Source organism: Coloeus monedula (assembly GCF_965178545.1).
Source record: "Coloeus monedula genome assembly, chromosome: 1".
NCBI classification, from domain to species: Eukaryota; Metazoa; Chordata; class Aves; order Passeriformes; family Corvidae; genus Coloeus; species Coloeus monedula.
This window is the reverse complement of record NC_138781.1, coordinates 2381536-2396744: the sequence shown is the minus strand read 5'-3', so window position 1 is coordinate 2396744 and position 15209 is coordinate 2381536. Positions and strand designations below refer to the sequence as shown.

At 44.9% G+C, this 15209-nt stretch overlaps 1 protein-coding gene across 29 annotated transcripts in view; it reads right to left on the bottom strand.

Annotated features, from left to right (window-relative positions):
• Positions 1-15209, bottom strand: part of OBSCN (obscurin, cytoskeletal calmodulin and titin-interacting RhoGEF) — a 171166-nt gene that overhangs the window by 69153 nt on the left and 86804 nt on the right. For 26 of the 29 annotated variants that reach the window (XM_082278968.1, XM_082278994.1, XM_082278970.1 and 23 more), the window contains 8 exons: positions 14314-14586; positions 11746-12012; positions 10574-10843; positions 9758-10024; positions 8101-8367; positions 6497-6763; positions 5552-5824; positions 1884-2150 (listed from right to left, as the gene is read on the bottom strand). In XM_082278968.1, the coding sequence (XP_082135094.1) occupies positions 1884-2150; positions 5552-5824; positions 6497-6763; positions 8101-8367; positions 9758-10024; positions 10574-10843; positions 11746-12012; positions 14314-14586 (2151 nt within the window). The remainder of the gene's footprint in view (positions 1-1883; positions 2151-5551; positions 5825-6496; positions 6764-8100; positions 8368-9757; positions 10025-10573; positions 10844-11745; positions 12013-14313; positions 14587-15209) is intronic. The other 3 variants (XM_082278991.1, XM_082278969.1, XM_082278973.1) reach the window with 3 other exon arrangements.

Here is a 15209-nt window from a genome sequence, read left to right as displayed (position 1 = left end):
ACAGGAATCATTTCCCAAAAATCTCCCTGACATCACAATGATCATCATGACTGGGGAGATGTGAATCCACTGTCAGTTCATGATAAAATCTTATCACCTTTCTCACAAAGCAAATATAAGAGAATATTAGGGCTGGCAAAGCTATAGTGACGATTATCTGAGATAATTCTGCCTCTAGGAAGCACACAGAAAGTCAAAATCTGTATCAAGATTACTTTGAATGGTAAATTTCTGAATTATTACAAAAGCTCAGTGACACTTAGGTTTATTTTCCCATGCTGTGTGATGAGCTGTGGGGTCAGAAACGTGCACAGATCTCCACGCTCCAGAGTCATGCATCAGTTGGCACCTGCACAGAAACAATCAGCCTGATGCCAAATTAAGTATGGGCTGGTGCATGTGGATATAATTCATGTTGCTACAGGGACACATGACATGCACAAGGGTGGGGACACATGGTTCAGTAAATACAGTTTACACAAATGCCATAAAGCGGTCAGCATGCTTTGTGTTATAAACCCAGACCCCGGGACATCCCTGTTCAGATCTCTACAGATCATCTGGAATTGTGCTCAGCAAAAAAAAGAAAAAAAAAATAGTAAAAATAAATAAAATTTTTAAAAACCTCCAAACTGAGCAATTTATTTAATGGCAAAAACACACAAACAAACATACCCAAAAAGCACAAGTTACAAGCTATTTATTAACTTATTACTAATTATGAGGTGCCCATAGATGATGTGTGTGAACTCTCCATCCTTGGAAGTATCCAAGACCAGGCTGGATAGGGCTTGAAGCAGCCAGGGATAGTGGAAGGCATCCCTGCCCATGGCAAGGGGTTGGAACTACATGACCTTTAAGTTCTTTTCCAACCCAAACCATTCTGGGTTTCTATGATACTAAAAAAATCTGAATTTTGTAAGATTCATAGTTATGGAGAACAATGAGGGTTTGAAGACTCTTCTCGGAGAATGTATAATTTTTGCTAGAACAACCCAAATTGTTTATCTGTGTACTTTTGAAGTGCTGTTTTTCCTAATTATGGAAAGCAGCCAGTTGCTAACTCTATATCCTCTGAGATGCTTTTAGGTAATTTTAGTTCATTAAAATCTTTTTAAATCCTGAAAATGGAAAGTGCTTCTCAGTGTAGAAAATATTATAATAAATAACACCCTGTTCTTCTGCACTAACAAGTCCACTTAAGCAGGAAGGCAAAATAGCCACAAATATTCAGAAATCAGAACCTGCTCTTGCTGATCATATTAATTCACTTGGTAACCAAAACCAGGAATTCCATAAGCAGCAGAAAAAACAATGAGGAAATCCATGTAAAGTGTTAAATTTTGTTAATTTTTTTCTTTTTGCTGATCCTCAGGGCCTTCAGAAATGCTGATGCCAAGTGAGGAGGTAAATTCTGAGGGATCACTACTTGAAATATGCAAATAACCAAGCTGCCTTATCTGAAAATCAAATGGAATTCCACACTATCCATTATTTACTGGGTTTGGGTCACACTGTGTAAAAAGTGCTCTTGAAGAGCAAAGAAATTTTAATATTATTCCTTTGGGCCAACACTACACCTGTGATTTTACAGCAATTCAGCAGGACACATCCCATCACACCAACATTCCAGCTCGTTGCAGAAGAGGTGGGACTGCTAAATGGTGTCATGAGTGAGTGTTAATTAGAGCTCGGCTGATGCTGCAGTTTCATATTCAATTCCCATTATCTCCCAACTATTTTTATCCTCGTTTTCAGGTCTGGAGTGAACACCAAGAGCAGGTATCTGGTGTGTCCCTTATTGCAAAGCCTTGCCATGATTTTTCTACCTCTTTTATTTGGAACCCATGGTAGTGTCTTCCTCTCTGGCTGGAAGACCTCACCTTGAACATCAAGTGTAGCCATCACTTTAGTGCCTTCAGCTTCACAAGAATAGATTCCAGTGTCTTCTGGGACCGTGGGGTTAATTTTTAGCATGCTCACATTCCAGTCCTGATCGATAATCACTCGCTGCCCATCTGCATGTATTTCCTGATCATTTTTCTTCCAGATGGCGTGCACTGGCCTAGAATATTGGCATATGAACTCTGCCGGGCCTTCTTCATCAACAGTTATGTCCTGCATGGGACTGACCACTTCAATGGTGGGATCTGTTAACCAACACGTCAGGAAGGACATGCATTAGTGGATCCCCATGAAGTCATCACTTGGAGGGTTTTTGCCAAGCACAGAGCCCGTGGGGAGCAAGCAGGATGACGGTGCAAGCAGGGAGGGCACGCTGGGGGTTAGCAGTTTAGTCTGTGCTCACGTCAGCATCAAGCAGGATGGAAGCCAAACTGGTGCATTAGAACATGACCATCACACTGGGAAATGGGCCACCAGGAATTAAGGCTTGTGCTGGAACAGTCCTGAATCTGGACTGCTGTGCAGAGCAGCTGCTGGGATTCCCTTCGGGCTTAGTTTTTCTCCCAGTGTGTCCAAGATCTTCTAGGGTGGGAAGCACTGGATGTGAAACGCTTCTGCTTCCCGAATGTGGAGAAGTGGGATGCAGAGGACTGCAGTGAGTGGTTCCCTGCAACTCACCACCTCACAGAGCAATAGGAAAACACCACAAACTCTACTGGAAGCTCCTTGTGTGACTAAAATATAACTACTCAACAGAAAGAAACACAGTCCTCAGACACTCATTCCTGTCCCGGGGTGGTCTTGGCTGTCAGAAGTCACCAGCAGTGTGAGGAGCAAAGATCCAGGACAACTGTGACAAAAAAAGGCACCCCACAGGAGCAGATGAATATTGTTTTGATTAACCACGCGTTCCTCTGCAGCAGACACAATGTTAGGGGAAAAACAATAGGATTTCCTTTACAGTATTTTATCTAGAGATCACTGAGAGATCATAAACCAGTGACATTTTAGACTGAGAGCCCATAAAATGCTGAGAGCAGCTGGATATGCGGCTCCTCTGGAGGTGGTGAGATCCATGAGGCTGCTTTGAAGCACTTTTAAAACCCGAGTTCTGCTTCTTGTGAGGCAGCTGTAAGGCACAGTAGATATATCTGACCTAACATACTGTGAGCTTCCAAAGCAGCCAAGGAGTCCCTCCTGAGATGTCAGACTGGACCATCCATGTACAATGTGATATGCAAGTCAAAAGGAAAAATCTCAATGACGTCTGAAAATGGAAATCTCTCTGAAACATCATTCTCAGCAGAACTATGTCAACTTAAAAAAAAAAACTTTATAAGACTACAAAGGGACACAAAAAGATGACAGAGAAAGCTGAGAGATCATCAGGAGTTAGACATGATGATCCTTGAGGAACCCTTCCAGCTCAGGACATTCTGTGACTTTATGTTGTCTTTGTTCTTCAAATGGTTGTTCTCGTCACAAGCCAGCTGGAGTAACCCACACAGGATCTCTGTCTGGAATGCTTCTCTTGAAACTGCTGCAGCAGGTTGAAGGTTTGGAATGCTCCTGGCAGACCTTGGGGAGCAAAGACAGATCTGCAAACATCACTTGGAAACTTGTTGCAAGATTTGATCCCACTCACTAAGGTTCCCTCTGCCACTCCATGTGTCTGCCACGTGTGTTTATGGAGAGTAGCCCTTGACGGAAGATCTTGGAGATGTTTTGGTGATGGGGGGACTGAAGAAACAAGCTGGTGTCTGTGCAGCTGGGGAGCACAATCCCATCCCCTTCCATAAGATGTAGAAACGTTTCTCACAGCAAGTATCACCTGTGGTACTGGAGAAGGTCCTGGTTCCACTGTACCCTCACTCTTGGCCAGGGCAAGGACTTTGGTGGTGGCCCTGTTCACCTGCGCAGAAGCTCCTTGAGACTTAGGAGCCAAGGACCTGCAATTCTCACCTGCCTAGAGGAGCTAGAAAACAGCAGCAGCTCCTTCACCCTTTTCCATTCTCCCCCCACCCATCCGTGAACCCTCACTCCGGGTCATGGAATGACTGCAGTTGTAGGGCAACAATGTTGTGAAGGCCCAGCATGAAAAGCTGCGATCTCGCCTGCTACAGAATATATCCAATTACCAACATGCCTTAAACCAGGAGAAAAAGGCACATGGAACAGAGAGAAAGTCTACTTTATGCTCCTTTATGGAGAGTAAGCCATGCATGGCTGGATAGACTGAAACATATTTCAAAGACAGATCTAATTTTAAATTTCTGGACAAAATAAAGTGTACAAAATTGTCTGTTAATACAAGGATGGTTGGAATTTTACAGGTGTTTCACTATCCTATGAAATCAAGTGTTGCTGAGCACAGTGTAACTGGGGTTATCCTAATCCTCTTATAAACTACTGCTGCTGTGATTCAGGTTTGATTTCTTCAGCAATGAAGGAATCCTTGCTTCATGGCAGCACAAAATGTCCACATACATGTGTGTACCAGCATGAGCTGTGGGGTTGGACTGGATGATCTCTAGATATTTCTTCCAAAATCAATGATGCTGTGATTCCGTGAAATGGAGGTTTCTCAGGAGCCCTTTATCTGACTGAGCAGAACACCTAACAATGCATTTATTTTTATTTTGTTTTAGGCCCAAAGGAATTCTTTGCCTGGAGAGATCAGAGCCAGGTTCTGTCTCTGAAAATGGATGCAAACTGACACAGGACTTGCAGGTTTTGCACACTGTGCTGTCACTGCATCATTTTGCATCATGAAGAAGTGATTTTGCATTTTATGTTTGCAGAGAACCCAAATTTTCTGAATGTACAAGGGACACATGATGCAGAGAAGGAGACATCAACCACTGACTACAATCCCATATTGTGGATCATTCCTGTTACGGCCCTGTTATAGCACAGGAGTAGATTTGAATAAAGACCTTTTAACCCTTTATATCTCAGTATATACAAATCCCTTTTCCAAGCAGGGAATAAGCATTAATTTTGCCTGAAAAATGACAGATCTGCCCCATGGCTATGAAAGGACTGGATGGGAAGGAGCTTGCTTTATCAAGTCTGGCACTCAGTGTTATTCACAGCTTTTGGCTACCCGTACCAAATGAGAAAAATATTTATTCAACAGACCAGAAAGCTTTGCCAGTGAAGGGATGAGCTTTCAGAAACGAGGCGCATTTTGTCTCTGTGTTACTGCAGTGTCACACATCCTTTGGTTTCCAGGAACAGCCCAAAATCCCGTCCTGGGAATATGCTGAGCTCAGCACCAGTAGCCCAGCTGTGGAGCAGCACAGTGGTGATTTTGTGAATTACCACCTCCACAAGATTTTGTGGTATTATTTAAAAAAAAGCTGAAGTGGGGATATAGAGTCAGGTGCTAGTACAGATGTTTATGTTCATCTCTTCCTTGACGTGGGGTGAAAGCAGCAGCCCTGACCCTGCAAGCCTCCCTCACCTGAACCACTGCAAAAATCACTGTGGTTGTACCTAGAAGACTTCTGGGGTGAGAATGGGAGGGTTGCAGGGCACAGGAGAACTGTGAAGGGATTTAGTAAGGGTAGCCTGGAAGGCAGAAGCACCAGCACATGGAGCAAGTCCAGAGGTGGCCAAGTGTTTCTTTCCAACAGGAAAATACCTTTGACTAATAATTTAGCTGAAGATATAAGGGACCCAGCTCTGAAGGTGACAGTGCCCGAGTCGTGACACGCCACATCATTTAGGGTTAAAGTGTGGATCCTGCCATCCTGCTCAGAGATTTCAGTCACCAGGTTGTTGTGAAGGGGGGTCCCATCGAGCCACCACTGCACGTTCTTCACGCCCGGGTGCGAGAGCTCGCAGGTGAATGTGGCTGACTCGCCCACAAAGACATCTGTGCTCCTTAAACCAGACACTATCACTGCTGCTTCTTCTGCGTGACAGAGCAAGAGAAGGTGCCAAAGGAAAACAGAAACAAACACGCACAAGTTGCTCCCTGCAGGACTAACCCCAGCCCAAGCGCAAGATGTCCAGGATAGTTAAACTTGAGGTGTTTTTCCAAGGAAAAATAGAGGTAAAATATTCTTGAAGAGGGTTAGAAACTACCTTCCATCCTTACAGCTGCTTGCAAGAGCAGTGTGTGTCTCTTCAAACATCATTTCACTGGGAGGAAACTCCATTCCATGCCCAGGTCGTGCCTGGCTCTCCTGTGTGTTGCAACCATCTGCAGATGTTGTATGAGGCAGAGAGGTACTTAAAGATTTAAATGTTCACTTGGGTGCTTTAAAGGAGTAATAAGAATATCAACAGTGATAGAAGCTGAAGTCAGTTATAACAAGAATTTTGGTATTTTTTATCACCACTGCTCCAGGTTTTTCAGAAGTAGCACAGTCTGCTCTAGTACACAGTACAGTCAGTACTTTGAACTAACTTAACTTAAAAATATTGATCCAACCCCACCCTGGAGGTGAGAGTTTATACCTTCACTGGAATCAGGAAAGAAATGAATGGACTCTCTGCTGTTTGGCCAGTTACTGTCAAAGATTTTGGAGTAAGAAATGCAGGCAGAAAACCAGAGCATTTCCACCACATTTCACCACCTTACCTTGCACATACACAGACCCTGTGGTGATCTCGTATCCAGTGCTGCAGGTATAATCCCCACAGTCATCAGGTTCTACACCATGGATGATCAGCTCAGCTACGCTGCCCTTCAGCTTCACCTCGTACTTGTCACTGGGCTGAATGACCTCCCCTCCTTTCCTCCACTCAACGGGAGCGTCCGGCTTGGAGATCTCACAGTGCAAAACAGCCGTTGCCCCTTCTTCAGTCTCTACGTTTTTCAGCTCTTTGTTAAACAGCACTGGCAGTACTGTGGTGGAGAAGCAACTGCATCAGTGACAGCACTCAGAGGTGAGAAACCTGACTGTAATTTCTCCAGCTGAGCTCGTCCTCTCTTTCTTTGCGTGAGCCACAATTTGTCTGCTGGCCACTCACGGGATCAGCTGCTGATACTGCAAAGGTGTCCAAGTGTTGCTCCATAAAGGGCTGCCAGAGGCCACAAGAAGCTCTTCACATGGCCATACTCACCATTCTCAATGTAAGCACATAGAGCACAACGATACCAATCACAACACTGAGAGTCAGAATCCTTTAGGTTGGAAAAGACACTTAAGATCATGTCCAGCCATTAACCCAGCACAGCCAAATGCACCACTAAGCCACGTCCCCAGCTGTCACATCTACACATCTTTTGAATATCTCCAGGGATGGTGTCTCCACTGCTTCCCTGGGCAGTGCGTGCCAATGCTTGACCACCCTTTCAGTGAAGAATTATTTCTTAACACTGAATCTAAACCTCCCCTGATGCAACTTGAGGCCATTTCCTGTCATCCTATTGCTTGTTACTTGTGAAAATAGACCAACTTTTACCTCACTACAACATCCTGTCAGTAGTTGCAGAGAGTGATAACAGCTCCCCTGAGCCTCCTTTTCTCCAGGTTAAAAATCCCCAGTTCCTTCAGCTGGAACATGAGACTTTGGGTATTTAATCTCTGAAACCACATGCTCCGAGCAACAGTTGGTTATGGTGACTAAACCCACAGTCTACAAGTGTGATCTAATCTAAAAGACATAGAATACTTAGCACAAAATGAATAAAACTGTAAAATCCCAAACCACAGAATTCTTAGTATAAAATGAATAAAACTAAAATCCAAAACCAATAGAATTCTTAGTACAAAATGAATAAAACTGTAAAATCCAAAAACACAGCCACTAGAGAGCCCCAATTCACGGGCTGCTCAGGCACTAAGAGATACAATGGGTCAATTTAAAATGGACTTGTCCTAGGTATGGTGAAATATCCCAGTTTGAGTTCACAGAGTGTCAATGATAATTCAGTGATAAAATTTCCATGTGGATGTGGCCCTTGGGGACATGGTTTAGTGGTGGGCTTAGCAGTCTTATGTTAACAGTTGGACGATCTCAGTGATCTCAGAGGTCTTTTCCAAACTAAGTCACAGAAAGGTTTAGGTTGGGAGGGACTTTGAAAATCATCCAGTTCCACCCCGTGCCATGGTCAGGGACACCTTCCACTAGACCAGATTGTTCAGAGCTCCATCCAGCCTGGCCCAGGTGATTCCAGGCCCCCCTGTGAAGGATAGACACAGCCAGGACTTCTCAGCCTCCAAACAAGCCCTAACCTACCTTTGACCTGCAGCGACGCCGTGGTTTGCTGATCCCCCGAGTCACAGGTGTATTCTCCAGCATCCTGAGCCTCAGCCTCGTAGATGAGCAGCTCCACTCGTGTCCCCTCCTGGCGGATCTCGTACTTGTCCCCGGGCTGCAGCACCGTGTCCCCTTTCCTCCACTCCACGCGTGCGTGGGGCTGCGTGAGCTCGCAGTGCAGCACCGCCGTGCGCCCTTCCTCCACCTCCTCGTTCTTCAGCCACTGTTTGAACAGCACAGGCAGGCCTGGCAAGGGGCGTGGTGCAAAGAGAAAAGAAGGGGTTGAGGCAAAAATAGAAAGTAGAGGAACGTTTTATTGTTAAGGTATGGACGGAGCCATTCATGAGGTTCATGCACAACTCTGGCTGCATTTCCCTAAGGAGACCTTCCAGGGATGCCAAAGTCAAACCTAGACAGAGGAGGAGGAGGAAGGAGAGTTAATCAGCAGGAAAAATTTGATTTCTATGTGAGCTACATTTCTCTCTCCATAACCCAGACTTCTTTTCACAAAGAATTCCCAACTAAATTCAGTAATTATTACTGAAGGCCAGATAGCTTTCCATCCTTGAAATAAAATCATAGAATGGGATAAAACCACTCAAAGGACATACAAATATATATTAAAATACAAAATATATATATGTATGTATATATAAAAATATATATTAATATGTAATATTAGAATATATAGAAAATATCAGAAAATTAGAATATATGGAATATATTAGAATATAAAATATATAGAATAAGATACTAGAATAATACAGAAGAGAATTACAAATTTTTATATTATATAATATAAAATATCAATGATATAGAGAATAATATATATGACTTATATTAGAATATCTATAGAATCTGTAAATCTGGGGTTATAATCCAAGGCTACAGCTCACACAGCCAGAGATCAATTACAGAATAATTAAGGCTTGAAGGGAGATCCCCCATGGATGGAGATTCCTCCACTCCTCTGGATCTCAGCTCCGATGTCTGACCACCCCTCCATTGTTAAAAGCTGGGGTTTTTTCTCATCTGAATTTCTCTCACCACAGCTTGCACTTGTTGCCTGTCATCTCTTTACTGAGCCCTCCAAGAAAGTTCTGTGTCTCTCTTCCCTGCAGATCTCCAGTAGGAAGCTGCAGAGGACAGTGAGGTTCCACTTCCACTTTCTCTTCCCCAGTTAACAAGCACAGCTGCCCTTGCCTCTGCTTATATTTAGATCCCAGAATGGTTTAAATTAGAAGGTACCATCCTCTCGTTCCACCCCCTGCCATGGGCAGGGACACCTCCCACTATCCCAGGCTGCTCCAAGCCCCATCCAACCTGGCCTTGGACACTTCCAGGGATCCAGGGGCAGCCACAGCTTCTCTGGGCACCCTGTGCCAGGGCCTCCCCACCCTCGTTGTAAAAAATATCTTTCTTATACCTAATCTAAATTGTCCCTCTTTTAGTTTAAAGCCATCATGCCTTGCCCTATCACAACAGTTTGTCCATGAACTTCACATCCTCCAGCCCCCTGACAAACTTGGTGGATTCTGCTGCACTTGCTCCACTGATCAGTATCTCTCTTGTAGTAGAGAGCTCTAAAACTGATATTCCCTCCTCTCACCGCTGCTGGGCAGAGGAGAAACCATACCTTTAACCTCGAGTCTGGCCGTGGTCTTGCCAGCAGCCGTGTGGCAGCTGTACTCCCCGGCATCGGCGCGGTTCAGGTCGCGAATGACCAGCGTGTGCACCTTCCCCTCGTGCTGGATGCTGCACTTGTGGCTGGAGCGGATCACGGACGTGCCCTTCTTCCACTCCACTGGGACATCAGGCTTGGACACCTCGCAGGACAGGTGGGCAGTGCCACCCTCCTGCAGCTCCAGGTTGTGCAGCTCCTTCATGAAGGTGACTGGGGCAGCTGTGGGGAGAGGAGACCAGCACTGCTACAGCAGCCTCACCCAGCATCACCCCCAGGGCAGAGCTGGGTGTCTGTAGTTACGTTTGGGACCAGATCGAAGAAGAACGAACAACATAAGGTATTAGCATGGGCTGTCTTTCAAAAGTCATTCTATATATCTTAAAAGAAGGGTTTTTCAGAGCTTTCAGACTTTTTAGTAAATATGATCTAAGAGCATCATAAGTAGGAAATTAATCTAGAGCATATTCTTGACACTCTTCACCATTGATTCTGATATATGATCAGCTGCTTAGTTGGATGATCTTCAAAGGATCTTAATATTAATTATTATATCAAATAACATCGAAGGATGTCAATATTAATCTTCATTCCATGTACAATAAAAATGACTGGAATGACTGCCTTGGATGCAGCTCTCTAAAATGCTAAATTAGGTTAGCAGAATCTCACAAAATTTCCAAGGCTTCCTAATCCCAAATACACCTCTCCAGCTGCCAAAGCAGTGCCTGCCAGTACCTCCTCAACCCCTCTTCCTGGGAGGCTGCTCACCTTCCACCTTCAGCTGTGCTGCTGACGAATGCTGCCCCACTTTGAAAGTGATGGACCCACAGTCTTCCAGGGTCACCTTCCTCAGGATCAAGCTGTGACGTGTCCCTTGGACCCTGATCTCATTCATTTCGTTGGATTGCAAGGGAACATCCCCCAGGAACCACTGGGCATCCTGAGCTGTTTCCCGGGACAGCCTGCACTCGAACACCGCGTCTTCTCCTTCGTACGTGGCGATGTCCTTCAGCCTCTCCACAATGGTGGCTGCTGGTTCTTCATGGAAAGGGCAACAGAGTTTGAGATCTACTTTCAAGTGGTGCTTCCTGGGTTAAACATTTCCTTATGCTCTTTGTTGACAGTACTATGTTATTGTTATTTGAGGCACTAAATAATAAATCCAAGGGTGTTCAGACTGAAAGAGAAGGCTTTGGGGGATTATAAAAAGGAGGAAGAAGGACTTTTTATAGGGGTAGATAGTGACAGAAAAAGGGGTGATGGTTTCAAACAGAAAGAGGGCAGGGTTAGCTTGGATGTTAGAAAGAAATTATTCCCTGTAAGGGTGGTGAGGCCCTGGCACAGGGTGTCCAGAACAGCTGTGGCTGCCCCTGGATCCCTGGAAGTCTCCAAGGCCAGGTTGCACAGGGCTTGGATCACCCTGGGCTAGTGGGAGGTGTCCCTGCCCATAGCAGGGGGTTGGAATTAAAGTATCCTGAAGGTTCCTTCCAACCCAAAGCATTCTATGATTCTATGATTCCAAACTCATGGAAATATAGGTACGTGGAAGTACAGCAACATGTTACAGCCTTACAGATGCATGGTTCATGTCTGCATATGTATTATGCACATATATATGACAGTCCAAAAAGCTTGCATGTTAAACTGTGTTGTGTGCATAATAAATATTTAAAATGTGTACAATCACCATTTGTGTGTTGTGGAAAAACTTGTCAACAGATTCCAATGGGTGACACTGTCCTCAAACCACAGAATCAGTGATTAAAGACCCATTTCTAGAGATACTGACCCATTTCTTATCCCCCTGAAACCTCTCTCATCTCTGGGATCCCCGTGGTTCTCCTTGGGCACAGGACAAGGTTTAGCTACAAAATGACTCAATCCCATGCCCCTGACATGGTGTCAAGCTCAGCCAAGCTCTTTCCCGTGCAAAGCCCCACCTTTCAGGCTCACTGCTGCCGTGGTTTGCTGGTCCCCTGTGTCACAGGTGTACTCCCCAGCATCAGCTTCGCTCAGGTTGTGAATCGTCAGCTCAGCCACTGGCCCCGCCTGCCTCATCTTGTATTTGTCACTGGGTCGCAGCACTGTCCCCGCCTTCTTCCACTGCACAGTGGTGTTGGATTTGGAGACCTCACAGCTCAAAGTGACGGTGCCACCTTCCTCAGCTTGTTGGTTCTGGAGTGGTTGTGTGAAGGTGACTGGAGGAGCTAAATCGGGAGAAATCAGAGGGGAAAAAAATCATGTGTCATTGCTGACTGTGTAACTAAGCCTTGTGTTGGATGAAACTCTGGTGCCATCCTCAATTTAGTTCAAACTCAACTCCAAAGTGAGATTAAAAGCAAAACAAGGACTGACAGAAAGTGCTGGATTTCCAGGAGCTCTGAGCACTCTGCACTGCTCAAGAATCACTGGACACTGCACACACTGAGCACCTCAAGGATTATGCTCCTTCTTGCACAGGAATGGTCATGGATATAGAGTTTTGAGCATCTCAGTGTGTGTATCTCCAAATGGGTACCAAAACCACACCTCAAAAGCCTACTCATGATATCCAAGTCCTTGTGTATTTAGGAGAGCGCGTGGAGAAATTTCTTTATATAACGTTCCTTGTTTGAAAACTGGACCAGCAGAGAAATGAACCCTGAAAGTCTCTGTGCTGATGTTATCACTGGAGGGCCAAGGCAGAGATCTGATGGGTAGATTTATGAAGTGCCACGTGTAGAATTTTAGCTACTCAATCCAGTTTCCTGGAAGAACCTCAGTGGCTCCACACTTATTAGTATATTTTATATATATATATATATATATATATGTATACTCAGCCAATTGGTTGAGTTGGTATTTACAATGTGACTGCATAGGCTTCCTCAGTTTCTTGGGTTTGGAATTTTTTTCAAGGAGTGCTGGAGTGGCTGAGACCACACAGAGAGACACAAATGGGCAAACACCATCAGAGGACCTGCTTATAGTGCCAATATTCTGCTATTCCTGGATTGTGGGGTTAGTGGTGTGACTGCAGGCAGGTCCGTGCCCTTCATGGGAGAGCCCTCAGGGATATTTCAAAAGGTGGGATTTAACAACATCCTGGCTTACCTTTGTTTTTCCTGATCACGTCTCTCAGAAAAAGTCAACTTAATATTGTATTTGTATCAGATTAGATTGGGAAAACAAAACAGATATATTGTCACATTACACCTATTTTAGAGATCTTTGGCACCAGAATTGTTTAGGTGCCTTCCTCATTAGCTAAAGTTGTGTCCAAGTTTGAACAATTTCACCCGGATCACCATTTTTCCAGGCAGAATTACAGCTCAAAGGATGATTAAACAATGAAAATAGCCGTATTCTAATTCTAGCTCCAGCCCTGCTTGTCTGAGTGACCAGAGAGAGGCCGTAGGGTCTCAAAGTGTGGAAGTAGTTACTGCACTTGGGTCCCTGCATTTTATTTGCTCAGGACTTCCAAAAGCAAAAGGACTCAGCTGCTTTTTGACAGCACAGTACATCTGAAGTCAAGGACAGTAGAAAAATCCTCTTGGCAGTGCCTAAGATAGTGAAGCAAGTTTCTTACCTTAAAAAAACCCCCAACACAACCCACATTTAACAGTCAGGGTGGCTGTTGTTTGTTCATTTCCATTATCACAGGTGTTTTTGTCAGAGTCTTCTGGTTTTAAGTGATGAATCTTTAAAGTATGGACTGTTCCCTGCTGCCTGATTTCATACTTGGAGCTTGGGGAAATCCCCTGAGGGGCCTTTTTCCATTTCACCTCAGCACTGAGCTGGGAGAGCTGGAAGTGGAGGACAGCTGTGTCCTCCTCCTGCACTTCCCTGCTCTGCAGTTTCTCCTTAAAGACTGGAGGTGGCACTGAAATTACAAACAAAGCAAAGGATTTGTGTGCTTTGTTTTCTTTGGTTTGTTTGCTTTGCTTTGTTTTCTCTGCTTCCCAGGCACCTTTATCTCATTTCCTGCAGTGTTTAAGCTACAGCCATATGGTTGAGTATTTAAAAAAAAAATCTGATTTCTGTGTTATTTACTGAGGGGTTAAAAGAAGCTTCTAAGAGGGAAGGAAAAGGATGGTGGATGGAGAATTTAATCAAAATAATGTTTAGAGAAAGAAAGAAATAGAAAAGCAAATCTGAGCAACCTGATCTGGTTGAAGATGTCCCTGCTCAATGCAGGGCCAGTGGACAAGATGGCTTTTATAGGTCCCTCCAAATGCAAATTATTCTATGATTCTAAAAGGGAGAGTGGAAGCAATGAAAATTCCAGGTCTATCCATCCAAGTAGTGAAGCCAAGCCAGTAAAGTCTCTAGGAATCAGTGAGCTTCGGGAAGATGGTGAAATGTCCCCTTTTTATCTGTGGCGATTGCAGTCACAAATGCTTTGAAGCACAAGCACCCCAAAGACATGAGCTAACAAGGGGTGAATTACAGCCTCAAACTTACTGTCAGCATAACTAAAACATCGCCTGTTCCCACTGATCCTGCTCCACACCACAGGGAGCCCTCACCTTTCACTGTGAGCTCTGCTGTTGACGTGTGGGCTCCCACTCGGAAAGTGATGGTGCCTATGTCCTGCTCAGTCACCTTCCTTAGGGTCAGGGTGTGGATCTTCCCTTTCTCCACCGAGATCTCGTTCATTTCATTGTTCTGCAGAGCGACATCCTGCAGCTTCCATTCCACGTCCCTCGCGGTCTCGTGGGAAACCTGGCACCGAAAGGTGACATCGTCCCCTTCGGACACCACCATGTCCTTGAGGCCACTCACGATGGTCACGTCAGGCTCTGCGAGGAGGCAGAAAAGGCAAATGAAAGGGAAAACGTGGATCAAATCATGGAACTTTGAATAATACAGGCTGCAGTGGACTTTTGGGAGTCACCTGCTCCAACCACTGCTAAGAGCAGGGCCCGGCTGCTCAGCAATTTTCCTTCAAGGACCTCCAAGGGTGGAGGCAGCACAGCCTCTCAAATCACATTTCAAACCCTGCTTTCAGTGTACTTGGCAGCAGGACAAATGACTTTTGGATAGTGACTTTACCACTTGTCCTTGCTCAGAGACACACTGTGCATTGTTTTTTTTTTTTAATTACGCTTGATACTCTTAGCTGGGTGAACAAGGCATGAATGCTGGATGCCAAAACCAGGATTTTTAAGTTTGTTCCATTTGCACTTAGACACCTTCACAGGTTAACGATAAAGCCTGATCCTCTCTACTGTATTTCTGTGAGCAGAACTGCATTTACTCCATGCTGACACTCCAAACTGGCTGAGGCCCTGGCTGGGTTTGTCCTCCCAGCAGGACTCACTGGATTAATGTGAGCACAGGGGATCTGCACTGCAGTTTGCCTGAGTCCTGCTTCTAGGGCAGCTGGGCACCTGTGCAAGGATCATACAGATGACCTCCAGCA